This window comes from Cylas formicarius, unplaced genomic scaffold (genome assembly GCF_029955315.1).
Source record: "Cylas formicarius isolate icCylForm1 unplaced genomic scaffold, icCylForm1.1 PGA_scaffold_1__22_contigs__length_36826433, whole genome shotgun sequence".
Lineage (NCBI taxonomy): Eukaryota > Metazoa > Arthropoda > Insecta > Coleoptera > Brentidae > Cylas > Cylas formicarius.
Window position 1 is genome coordinate 26,433,958 of NW_026844264.1, and position 13,128 is coordinate 26,447,085.

The window sequence follows — 13,128 nt, forward strand, 5'->3', positions numbered from 1 at the left end:
TAAATTATTTATTGATAATGTAATGATCTTTTCTTTTCGGTGTTGTGGTATTCCCAATATAAATTTGTTTCTTAGATTCAAGTGGTGAATATCTACACGAAAAGTGATTTTATTAAACAGACAATCGGGATACTCATTCTTAATTAATTTAAAACAGATTGTAGCACGGTGTAACTTAAATCTATTGCGCATGTCAAACCAACCCGACACAGCCAAGTATGGAGGAATATGATTCTGCCGCCGCACTCCGTAAACAAGCCGCAAACATGAATTTTAGTATTTGTATTAGTCAACAGCAAGAATGAACTTTTTAAATTATTAAATTAATTCAATCAAAATTCAATAGCCTTGCTCTTTATTATAGCTGTTCAAGCTTTAAATTAATTTTGGAAACCGGACGGATAAGTTTTGAAGCTTGGTCGACAAACATGAAATAACAATTTGACGTAATTAAGTGCTGAACGGCGACTTTGTAATAATATTTTCCGCTAATAACGTGTAATGCAGTTGGGGACTGACAGTAATAGCATGGGCGCGCTATATAATCAGTGTCATCATACATTGCATTGGTGGTGCAGTAATCGAACTAGTTTACAGGTTCCCGATAAAACAATTATTTATTTAATATCCGACTTTACTGTTAGTTACGAAAAACATTAAGTTGCAGAGAAGGAAGTTCTAAATTAAAGTCGCCAATTTGACATTTCTGGAAAATTATTCAAGCTCAGTTCTCGCTTGATGAAAGGTTAAAAAAACAACGGTCTTAGATCACTGTCTCCTCTAAAAGGGCGAATGGAGTTAAATAATATTACATGGTAGTCTAGGCTATGCTGAAGAATGCACTTGTGGTATTTTTTGAAGCTTGCATTGAAAAAATACTTTTCTACCATGGTTTTACACATTATTTTTCTGCCACAGCCAATATAATGGTTTTTGGTAGTCATTTCAAACTATTACACAACGCGTTTGTTTTGTGGTTAAACTAAAAAATATTTTTTTTTGGCTAGCCATTTTCGATTGTTTTGGGTTATGAATAATCGTAGTTGAAATCGTAGTACATATTTACAGCCCCAAAGTCCAGAAACATCAATACATACTTTACACATTATTTTTTCACTGCCACTGTCATTTTGTGTTCTCTGGTTTACTGAAGTCGTTCTGTATAATGTTTTACTTTTTGTGATCGATTTTTTCTCTCTTTATATTGTTGCATTCCTTGTTATGTTACTTTAAAATATTGTAGGTGTTGATTGATTTCTGTGACGAGATGAAACGCGGGTTTTTGAGTAAAACTATCAAGAAAAAAAAGATGGAGCCGGTTATACTTTTCTTCCTAAAACTACTACTTACGTCAACAAAGGCAGGAAAGCGTTTATGGGTTAATGATCTAACTTAGAATTGCTAACATATGTTTCAATGAACTCTTTGTGGTAACGCTGTTGCCATCGAAAAAATCAGAAATGGGAAATGCAGTTACAGCCGAAGATAGCGAAAAGCAAGAGATTAAGCGAACACAAATTGTTCAAGTTGGGAAATGAAAATGTGAACCATCGTCAGTATACATTGTATAACTTGTTTATGGATCAATTTTTTTTGTTGGATAGATCTCTGAAAAATGCACTTAAACCTTATTTTGCTTATTGCTTCAACTTAAAGTTATGGCAAATTGGGACTATTTAACCAAAGAGAGAGAAGAAAGAAGTACTATTAGGGATTAAGTATGCCCACAGCAAACAATTTTGATAGTTCTGTTATTGTCGTTATTAGATGAGAATTAAAAATCCCTTTTTAATTGAAAAAATCGGCGTTGTAAAGTCTGTTTTGTTTATATCTAATCCTCTCTAATCATATTTAATTTTGCAAATGTATCCAACAAAAAATAATTATCAAAATTGAGCCATAAACAAACATTCCACGGGAGTAATGTATTCGAGTATTTATTCTTAAAGAAATCCCTAATAGCCCTTCTCGATATCTGATAACAAAAATTAGTCCTCGTTGGCCATGACTTAAGGATGATGATGAGGTTTTAGTGAGCTTTTGAAAAAGCAATCCAAAAATCAAAGATTTTACAACAATGCGCAAACGAAATTTCAAACACTCTGTATTGAAACATTATAAATATATGTATAGTTGGGTTTTAATTACTTGTGAATAGGAATTCATTGCCATTTTTTTAAAAAAAACCTAATAAACCTATACTCTCTCTTTTGTTAAATAGTTTCAGTTGGCCATGACTTGAATTTGAACCAACGAGCAAAATAAGATTTTAGTGCATTTTTCAGAGAACTATCCAACAAAAAAAGATTTCGCAAGACTGTACAGTTCTTAATTGGGACACTCTGTATAAGCTGCAGGTTCAGACTCGCGGGTGTATGTGTAAGATCAAATTTGAGCTAACGAAATGCAAGTCGACAGTAGAAACCTTCCATTCATTCATGGAAAGGTTTATTTTTTCCTCTCAATATATTTGCAATATTTTTCATCATTAATGTTCGTTTTTTATCTGTGGTGAATATCTATTTTTTATTTGTAATGCCATATAACATTGTGCAAGTCGTGTTGAAATTCTAACGAGGAAACGCGGGCTCGAAAACAGCTTTGGCAACAAGTGTGGATCCGGTGTCTGACAGAGATGTCAAACCATACAAACGCCGTAATCTTTGAGCTCTTTACCCGCCCTAACGGTCTGAAGAGATCATTATAAACGTAATGCCACGACCAAATAAAAAACTCTTCGCAAAGGGCGTTCCCTTATGCGCGCCACATGAAAATTTCACAATACGCGCCCAGCACAAAGGAGCTGTTTATACGGAGCGATGTTTTCCGCAATAACGCGTCGGCACATTTGAAAGATTATATATGGCGACGCCGCTTGTTACATCGCGAGGATTCTTTCCTCACTTTGTTGTGATGTGTAATAACAATAGAATTCAGCCGCCGGCACTTAGACCGAAACCTAATCCGGGGCCTGTTAAGCAGTGTAATGATTCGAGAGGTCCCTTTGTCGAAGATTTTCAACATAACCAGATCATCGCAGTATGACTTCTTTATTTTCTTTATGCACCGGTGCTCGAACCAAGATTTTGTCGAAAAGATAATCCGCTATTTGGAGGCCTAAGTCTATTATTTCGAGGTATCGGAGAAAATGGTAATAATGGAATTGCGGCAAATTGGTTTGTTTGTTGAAAACGTGTTGGGTTCAAGAGAATTGTGTACAGGAACCCGATACCGGCGACACAAGACGCAACACCTTTTTTGCTATTCGATTTTTTGGACGGGTGGTTCTTTACTTTATCCGGTGCCCACTTGTGAAGTATACAGAATACAAGGATCACAATAACAAAGTTTGACGTGAAGTTTTAATTTTGAAAAAATCTGCAGGCTTAATTATTATTCATAATGTCATTTGAATATTGATTTAAATGTTTTGTACCAATTAGAATTTTTTTTATAGTAATGTATTTATTTAAAAAAAAAAGTGGAATTGGTCAATAAAAAAAATAGTTGCAATTTTTGAAAAGACGTTAAATAGCGTAGTAAGCTTCGGTTCGGTTAGGTAAACATTAGTGGAAACAGCATCAAATTATGTCTATCCATTCTCGGGTTCTAAGAGAAATTGTTAAATTGTATCAAGAATATTTTGGTGTTATGGAAATTTTCTAATTTCCAATAGAAGCTTTTCCAGGGTTAGAATTGAAACAGCTCTTTTTTTTGTAGTTACAACCATTTCAAAAGTTAGCATTACAATTTCGAACAAGACTATGAAATTAGGACTCGCTGGGTCAGAAACGCATCTCTCCTTAAACCATATTATCCCAAGCATCAAAAAAAAAAATAAATAAAAAAACACTTTTTTGCTCTGAAATTATTTATTTTATTGCACTTAAGAATCATGTGACAAAAAAAATAAAAACTCGAAAAATACAAAAAAATACTGGTGCGTAAACGAACCACTGGGAAAAAACATTAAATAATGTTTTGGGGCACATAAGATGTAACATATAATTTATGCATAAATATACAAAAGAAAGTTCAAATTCGACAGAAAACAACTAAAAGTAGATTGTTTTCCAAATAGAACCTGATTTGATACAAAAAAACGTATAATATTTTATGGTGCGTGAGCGCACCACTGGTTTCATTTTTGGTAAATTGTGTGGCTGTGGCAGATTCTACATCTCCTTCGGGATTTATTAGCATGAACAATCACGAGGTGACCTTGATTATCATAACGCACTTCATCCATGACAGGTGCAAGATTTCTTTGAGTAATTGTTTTATCAGTTTTTCAAAGTCGCAAAGCAATGTAAGATATAAAATGTACCTGGGAAATTTTTTGTTCGTTGACAATATTATACAATTTCCGTGTATTCACTACTAAACTGAGTTACGAAATAAAGGCCACCATCATTTTTTTCCAAATACCTGGCACTTGTAATTAGCAACTTCGTTGTCATGTAAATCTACCCCGCCCATATATCTATTATATTGGGCAATTACATAAGTTTGGGGTATATTTACATCTTTCCGTTCTTTTTTATTATAGCGTTTTACATTTTGGACAGGATATACACTAGAAACATTATTTGCTACAGTTACAAGTGAATTGTAGACCAATAATGCTAAATATATGGCAAGAAATGATAACCCGAGAACAATAAAATGCCTACATATTTAAAAGTATCATTTTTTGACAACGAGAATTCATGGCGGTTATTGTCTCGGGCATATTTTAAAACATAAAAAATATTTCAAGCGTAGTTTTTCCAGAAAGAGAATTTTTTAGTTCCTCACATGATCTAAATTCATCGGATATAGGTGTGTTAGTGTACTCAATCTGACCTTTCTTCAATTTGACAGTAGAAGCAAGCCTGTCGTTTGCAGAAAGCATACATCTTCTTTTGAATTCCAAGGTTTCATCATCTGATGACTCCCATTTAGGTTCAGTAGTTGATGAATTACAGGACTGTCGAAGGACAACTGTATGATTCGGTGTATGTAACACGAAAGTTTCAACGATTTCAGTTGGTACCCCAAACTCTTATAGATTTATGTTATTGTTCATATCTTCTTCGTCAGTCAAGGTATCCACGTCGTGTGGAATATAGACCCCGTCAATATGTTCTGTAAATATTTTTCCACGTTGTTTTTAGCATAAATTTACAAGGAATGAACTGTAGCATTCCATTCCTTGTACATAAGAATACATAAATCCAAATAATACTAACGACTTTCATTGTTATTGTCCTCATCCAATACCTCGGAAATGCCATATTTTACGAACTGTAACGTTCATTGCACAAGGCACAAACTAATACTAAAGAACACGCTAATTATTGGATGTTTATTCTATATGCGCTGACTTGTCTAGGCTTGCAATCACAAAGTTTGGTTTCACAGATAACACCAGTGGTGTATTCAGGCACTTGAAAATGTGATACAAATGTATATACCGCTTTTGTCAACTTTTGAAGTCATATATAAGATCTTTTTTTTACACATAAATTAGCGATTAGTGATCTAAATGGATGTGCAAAAATATTTCCTGGATGTGACAAAAAAAAATCATAGGATAGGTGGTGCATTAACGCACCACTGGGACAAAATAAGTTAATAGGAGATGCAGAAACATTGTTATAAATAAAGGATACTTATTTAAACAGGTCTTGCCAATGTGTACCGTAATCTAAACCTCAAATATTCAAACAAGATATTTACAGCAACTAAGAGTAAGAAAAAAGAACCCAGCTCAGATAAACTGAAGATGTATAAAAGTAAAAAGTTTAAATTTTGGTAGTTACTATTAAACCGTAATGGAAGAAGCTGATATGTATTCGAACCGTAGATGGACTGAGCCATTTTTCGACGCAATTGTTGATAATCGATCGCAAATATCGATAATGTTTAAAGGGACGAAATAAACTGCATTAATGACAAAGTTAATCGAAACTCCAAATCATATTCCACCAATTTGTAGTCTCGGCTAGTGCCGCTCATTTATATTCTAAATCAGTTAATAAATAATTTGTCCGCGCGATGAATGCAAACTTATTAAGCAAATACACGCTTCCTAGCTCGTCCCTATATTAATCATTCGAGAATTTTAACTTTTGAACGTAATCGTCGTCAGACAGGTTCGAGGCAAGGACGGAACTAGTTTTACCTGTATTTATGGCAAAATAAACCTATATTTTTAAATGAAACGCGCCAGATAAAATTAACATAATCAAAGTAATAACATTATCACCGCCTCATTTATTATTAAATTAATATAGCTGATGTATACAGGATGTTTTAAAACTTAATCTTTAACCCTTACGATTGGATAGGTTATAAATGAAATCTTCTTCGAGTGCTTTGACCGTTTTATGATCTCAAGTTTACTTTATTCACAGCACCGCACTATGAGCAAATGTCAATTTCGCCATGTTCGTTTCTCTTTTACTGAATATATTATCTAATTCTCCTTATTTCGTCTTTTCCTTCCTTCCTTTCCTTACACTTCCGGTATCGCTTACTGCAGCCGTGATGAGAATCCGGACTTCTCATGCAAATTCTTGAGCCAGGATACTTAGAACTTGCTTTTTTTTGCTTCAGTGATAATTTACAATTCTATTTTTAATGAATTCTATCATGTATTACTGTGTTCATTTAATATACTTACCTATTTCTTTATTAAAACGCTTCTGCATAGGTTTCAAGTGTGTAGGATTCTACAACTTACAGTCGTACTGAGAAGAACTTGCATTGCCATTTCTACTTCGAATCTCCATCGCCCAGGAATTAAAACTGTTCGCTTTTTTAAATTATAAAGGTGTGTTAAAATAGACGAGGAGTAATTTTATTTTCATTATCAGCATAAACTTTGTTTTTTTTTTTCATATTCATGTTCATGCTGAATGCTAATTCATACTATCCATATTCTTAAGCGTCCTTTGTAGATTTTCAAAATTTTCGGCCAATTATGTATTATATTTCATCGACTATATGCAAAATACTCCAGGTGTTTCTTTGTATTGTTTCAACCACTCCTCTTTCTTGATTTATCTGGTTTAATACCTATTTGGTATAAATTCAAATCTAAAAGCTTGTAATAAGCTTCGAAGCATTGGGTTTAAGATTTTCGCATATAAAACTAATGAGAAGAAGACACGCTTTAGAATCACTGATATTTCTATGGCCAACTTTAGGGAACGATCCTAATTCTCAATTAATATTTACAAAACTTCTGGGTTCCTCATGTGCCTGTTTTTGTTGAGTCAACTTGCAAACGTTTCGCAAATCATCTTGTTTGCTTCGTCAGAGCTTAACTAGTATTACAGTAGTACATTTCCGGTAGGCAACACTTTTAAACACGAAAACATGAAACTGATTATTACTATGAATTGTTTAGTTCCAAGATCCAAGATCTTCTTGAACAAACTTTCTTGTTATTTCAGAATCCGTTTCACCCGAGACCAACTCTGAAGACATGGGCGTATCAGAGGAAGTGACACCAGCCGCTGGAGTTGAACCCAGAGCGGCGGGTCAAGAACATAGTGATGGAAGTGATCCTGAACCCGACGAATTTGCACCAAAACGCAAACAAAGAAGGTACAGGACCACGTTTACAAGTTACCAGCTGGAAGAGTTAGAAAAAGCATTTTCTCGGACTCACTATCCAGACGTATTCACCAGGTAACATTTTTTTCTTGAAATTTATGAATAGTGTTCGATCCTGCTAAGTAATAAAAATGAAAATGATTATTTATGCAAAATGACAAAAATCCTTTAGGATTAGAAAATTGCTTGATTTTATATTTAGTTCACTTCTATTATTTCAACTTAAAGCTTGCATGCTTAAAAGAATATTGAACTGTCCCGCGATTTATGGAAGGTGTCTCAATCTATACGTAGATCTTTTCGTGGGTCTAAATTGCCGAGAGCGAGTTTTTATGAAAAGAAAGGAGCCGCCATCGGACAAATTGCAGACAAGCCGGAATGTCTTGCCGTGGACATTCGATTGCTTTATCGTTAGTCGCAGAACCCAAACATGATATACACATTTTGCTTATTTAGATAACGGTGATTTGTGGACGCTTTTTGTGCTGTTTTTTGTTACAAATAGAAAGTTCTCTTCGGTATCCGCGTAAGCCACTGAACAGCCAAATTTCGTTTCGGTTGACAAATAAGGCGGCGAAAATGTTTGACAGTATAAGTAATTAGTTAAGCTATATACAAGCAAATATACTTCCATCACTTGAGATATCCTTCGTCTCTGAACGCAATGAGATAAGAATTTTCGTTTTTGACTCTGTTTTTGAAGCTTGTTTGCATTAAACTACTGTGTTTACTTTAACTTAAAATATTGTAGAGAACGTTAAAAATTCTATGAAATAAAAAATTGAGTAACCAACAGGGGGCGATAATACAAGAAAATCGTGCAACTAATTTTTAGGACCTTGCAAATTTCCTTACTCGTTTAGTTAGTTCTGGTTGGTTAGGGCAGACGTTAGAATGACGGTATTATTTCTCCAATTTCACACGATTGATTTCATGACATGTATTTATTTTGCGATGTATGTATTTGCTAATGTTTCGCCAATCATCCTGAGCTTAGCTGAAACTGCAAATCGGATAGCAGTAGCCTGCGGGAGCTTCCGTGAAGAATTACATTAATTTTATGGATATTTTAAAACGTGCTTTATATTAGTCTGTTGCTATCATAGATTAATACAACAGATTCTATAAGAAAGCTATAAATTTCGAATTAAGAAGCCATAAAGAAGTATCCTCAAACCTTGCTGCATTGTAGTCGAAAAAAATTAAAAGAAATTGTATTGGTTTAGAAAATATTTACATTTATTAGGAGAGAGCTCAAATAATGGAACGGTTTTTTTTGGTTTACTTATACAATTCTTACTACTTTTTTGTTCTATTGAAATGAACCAAAACATAAAAAAATGATTTTACACAAAAAATGATTATACATACTACTTAACATCGCTAGTTAATTTGAGGATCTGTTGTTGTTGCTGTTAGATTTTTGTCATTTCGACTAAAGCACCTGCCATTTCTGTTTCTCTCAAACTTTCGCATGCGCATATGTTTTGGGCGAGACTTTCACTCTAATTATTCCATTGTCAACGTTTGAAGTTTATTTGCTTGAAAACTTTTGCGGGTTTGCTAGCTTTGCACTTCCAATTAGATGTTTGCGTGCGGTGTGCTTGCCTGCTCCATCATAAATTTGCTCTTCAAGATCTGCTTCTCCATTAATAAAAGCAAGAGAACTGCGATTTTAGAGATAATTTAATGAATAAATAAATGAGACGCTAATCGAAAACTCATAACATTCGCACTTATGTAACTTTTTTGAAAAACAATTGCAAATGTTTTATTTAAAGAATTATTTATTTGTCTTACCTATAAACTACTATTTTTTTTTCTTTTGCAGAGAAGAGCTGGCAATGAAAATAGGACTAACGGAAGCCAGGATACAGGTAAACAAGATTGATGTAACTAAGCTATTAAAATCACAAATTCAATTGAATAAATTACAGAGCAGCGAACGTTATTCAGCGTAAAATTAAATAAGTAAATACTAGTTAGGTGCGACCTTCGCGCCTATCAAGATCAAATAATAACCACAACAAACGGAGAAAAAGGGAAATTATGCAATTCTCATTAAAATCACTCGACTTAGATAAGTGGATAAATTAAAAGCCACATTTCAAGTCCGAAATCGATTAAATTAAGTTCGTTGCGCGCGGGTCCAGTTTTTCTAAACGGAAATTGAATTTTAGTGGTTTGCAATTTATTGGCTGAACGTTTGTTATTAATTTTTGACTGCATTTTTATGGCGAAATTTTTTTATGCCTTGTATACCGAGTTGTGAAGAGAAAAAACGATTCTCGTGTTTATGCAAATATACAGGACGATTCAGAATGAAACGGAAACGTAGAAGCGTAAAAAATAAAAAAATAGTATATGTTGAGATAGAGATAGAAAATCGGTGAGATAGTTTCTTCATATTCGATAACCAAAGTTCATTTTGACATCAAGTGAATAATACAATGGTCATAAATTTGAAAAATTCCACTTGAAAACGCCAAAGTGGAATTAAAAGAAAAAAGGTGTCTAAAACATGTTTAGTGGATATTTTAAAGTTGCGAATAAATAAAATTCCGATATTTTACATTTACACTGCATATAGTTTAAAAAAGTAGTTGCAAAAATTTGAAAATTTCATATTAAACTAACCTTGATGGGGGCTAAAATATTTTCAAGATAGCGTCACATCGTGATATACCGGAAGTGGGTATCAACTTTCTTTTTTTAAATAAAACACTTATATGTTATTGCTTTTTTGGGTTCCCCGAAAAATTGTATTTCTGTGATATTTAACAATTCATGTCCGAATAATGATAATAATAATAATATAATTTATTTCCAACAAAATTAATTACAACGTTCCCTATCAAAAATATCGTATTATGAAGATCACAGTCAGTGTGTGCACATAACATGGTGCTGAAAATATTTTTGCAAATTATGCGGACTATATATATTGACAATTATTTTTTGTTTTAAATATTATAACCTTTATGATTAACTATAAGAGATACAAATGGAATGAGCATTAAAGAACGTGTAATGACAATTGGCAGAGACTATACCCAACGTGGTGCAATTCGTATACTAAGCATAGAACCAAGTTATTGTTTTACTATTTATTAGGCACTGCTTGATTCTATTTTTTATTTTATGAAATGGTATATTCTTAAATTAAATATGTTTGGTATCGTATAAAAAATATATTTTTGTTATTTAGATAGATAGTTAGCCTTTGGAATAATACAGTTATTTATTATTTTGTGCGTGTCTCGTGATATTTTGCGTTCATTTTTGCAAGTATTTTTGATTTTTTTGGGAAAATCTTACCGCTGTTTATATATAGAATTGATTAATTTGTAATGCTTTTATAGATTAATCTTCTAATTTTATTAGAGATGTATTCAGTATGCTCTTAAGTAGAATGTCTCCAAGATATTTAATTTTATTAGTGTTATTTATTTTAAGAGTACAATTGGAGTGTCGGTAATAGTGGGGTCAATCGCTTTTGTTATTGAGCAGCAGGGAAAGCTTGATTTATCAACATTTTTATGATACCCACTTTTTATGTTTCATAGCCTCTTCGGCTTTTATTATATAACCTCAGAATAGTTTTCTCCACTAATGACTATGGCGGTGTCATCTGCAAAACAGTACATGTCTCCCTGTTCCTTGGATATTAAGCTAAATAGCTCACTAACGAAGATATTAAAAAGCCCTGGGCCAAGCAAGTTTGAGAGCTACTGAGGGCAATATTAATTTTTTCACTCTGAGTTCTATTTAATATGTAAGATTGGAACAGTTTATTGCCAGGACCTCTCACTCTCAGCTTTTCCATTTTTATTAGCAAGTTTTAGTGAGTCACTGGGTCCCCGGGTCGAGTTTTTTTTCTACACCGCTCCAGTCAAACTGGTGGTCATGGTTAAGACCATTGTTAACGGTAAATAAGATACAATTATGAAAATAGATGGTTTCAATTTTAAATAAATTGATGTTTTTTCAACATCCTGCTTTAGTAATAATTGACATGGCTAACTAAATAAATTTGTTCAACAAAACATGTTGGACAGGGTTAATTAATAGGGAGAAATTTTAAGGAATTGAAAAAAATTTACAGATATTGTTTCCTACAAACGTCATTTTTGACATGAAATTTTAAATATCTCAGAAAATAAGAAAGTTCCTCTACCGCATCTACAGATCGACAAAATTCCCGGTGTGACACCCTGTATGATTTTACTGATTTAAGTAGCATTATTTTCCCGTACCATCGACCGAATTAATATTGTCGACAAATTTGGTCGAATTCAGCTCGATCCGCATTCCCTCTGAACGATGAATCCTACTAAGACAGCCTTCGCAAACCGCAATTCTTGTGAAATAGAGACATGTAATTTATTTAATTAAACCTAATCGCTCAAGTCCGTGACTGTACTCGGTGTTCGAAAAAAAAACGCATCACTGAAATGAGCCTCTTCCTTTAGTACTGTGTCATTTCAACGCAACAGGTGCTTTAGAGTTTTTTTATAATGAGCAGTCGAATTATATGTCTATAGATGTTAGTTATGAGCGCCGGACTTTATTGTTTTTCTTAAAATCTATTACGTTCTACCAAATTTTGTACCGGTTAATGGCGTTTTTATATTATGCAAGCCCGTTAATGTACAGGGTGGCCCGCTTATTGTGGGATGGTATCTTTTCTCAGAACCTGTTCAATTTATCGGGAAAAATTCCGTTTAACCGAAGTAGCGAACTGCGAAAATGCATCATTTTGATTTTGCCGACTTTAGAATATTCGAAAATTAGTTACATTATAATATAAACTAACCAAGAACGAAGAAAGAGAAAATAATACATTTCCGCAAAAAATGTCGATAAAGGCTTCTAAAAGACAGAAGTATTATCCTTGTTATGTAAATGATTTTGGCTAAACGAAAGTTAGCCCAAAATCTCTCTGTATTCATTTATACTCCTAAAATATTATATTAGTAACTATACAGGGTGTTGCCATTTTTGGTGGACAAGTATCAACGTCATTATTTTAAATACGTTTTAAATAAGTCTTTTTTCTGACATATTTTGAATTTTATGTGAAAACGTATATAAAAATATATCTATCGTTTTTTCCAACTGAAAGATTTTGTTGATTTGCGAGGGATTTATTCTACATATATTCTTCTTTAATTATGATGTGTATTAAAATACCATCAATTTTTGCCTCTTTTGGAAATATTGTAGCATTCAAAACCAAAATAGTATGATCAAAATATATGCAAAAATATTAGTACCTAAAGTTTCGGAATTTAAATTCAGGTAAAATTGTGGTCCGTAATAGAAAATCATTTTATACCTACCTGTGTTAAATATTCTTTGGTTTGGGATACCACTTAGTTTAAGTTTATTAGTAATCATTCATATTTCGTGTGTTGAATCGTGTGCGAATTATGCAAAATATGTGCCAGTCTAGTGTATCTCAGGAGATGCTCCCGCCCAAAAGTAGAAAACACCATTCTATTGAGGCTAAGGACGTTATAA

The 13,128-nt window shown here is 33.1% G+C and overlaps 1 protein-coding gene across 4 annotated transcripts in view; it reads left to right on the forward strand.

Annotated features, from left to right (window-relative positions):
• LOC132696302 (homeobox protein aristaless-like) overlaps nucleotides 1–13,128 on the forward strand; it is a 116,242-nt gene that overhangs the window by 83,140 nt on the left and 19,974 nt on the right. For all 4 annotated transcript variants that reach the window (XM_060661051.1, XM_060661052.1, XM_060661050.1 and 1 more), the window contains 2 exons: nucleotides 7,443–7,680; nucleotides 9,437–9,482. In XM_060661051.1, coding sequence (XP_060517034.1) covers nucleotides 7,443–7,680; nucleotides 9,437–9,482 — 284 coding nt within the window. The remainder of the gene's footprint in view (nucleotides 1–7,442; nucleotides 7,681–9,436; nucleotides 9,483–13,128) is intronic.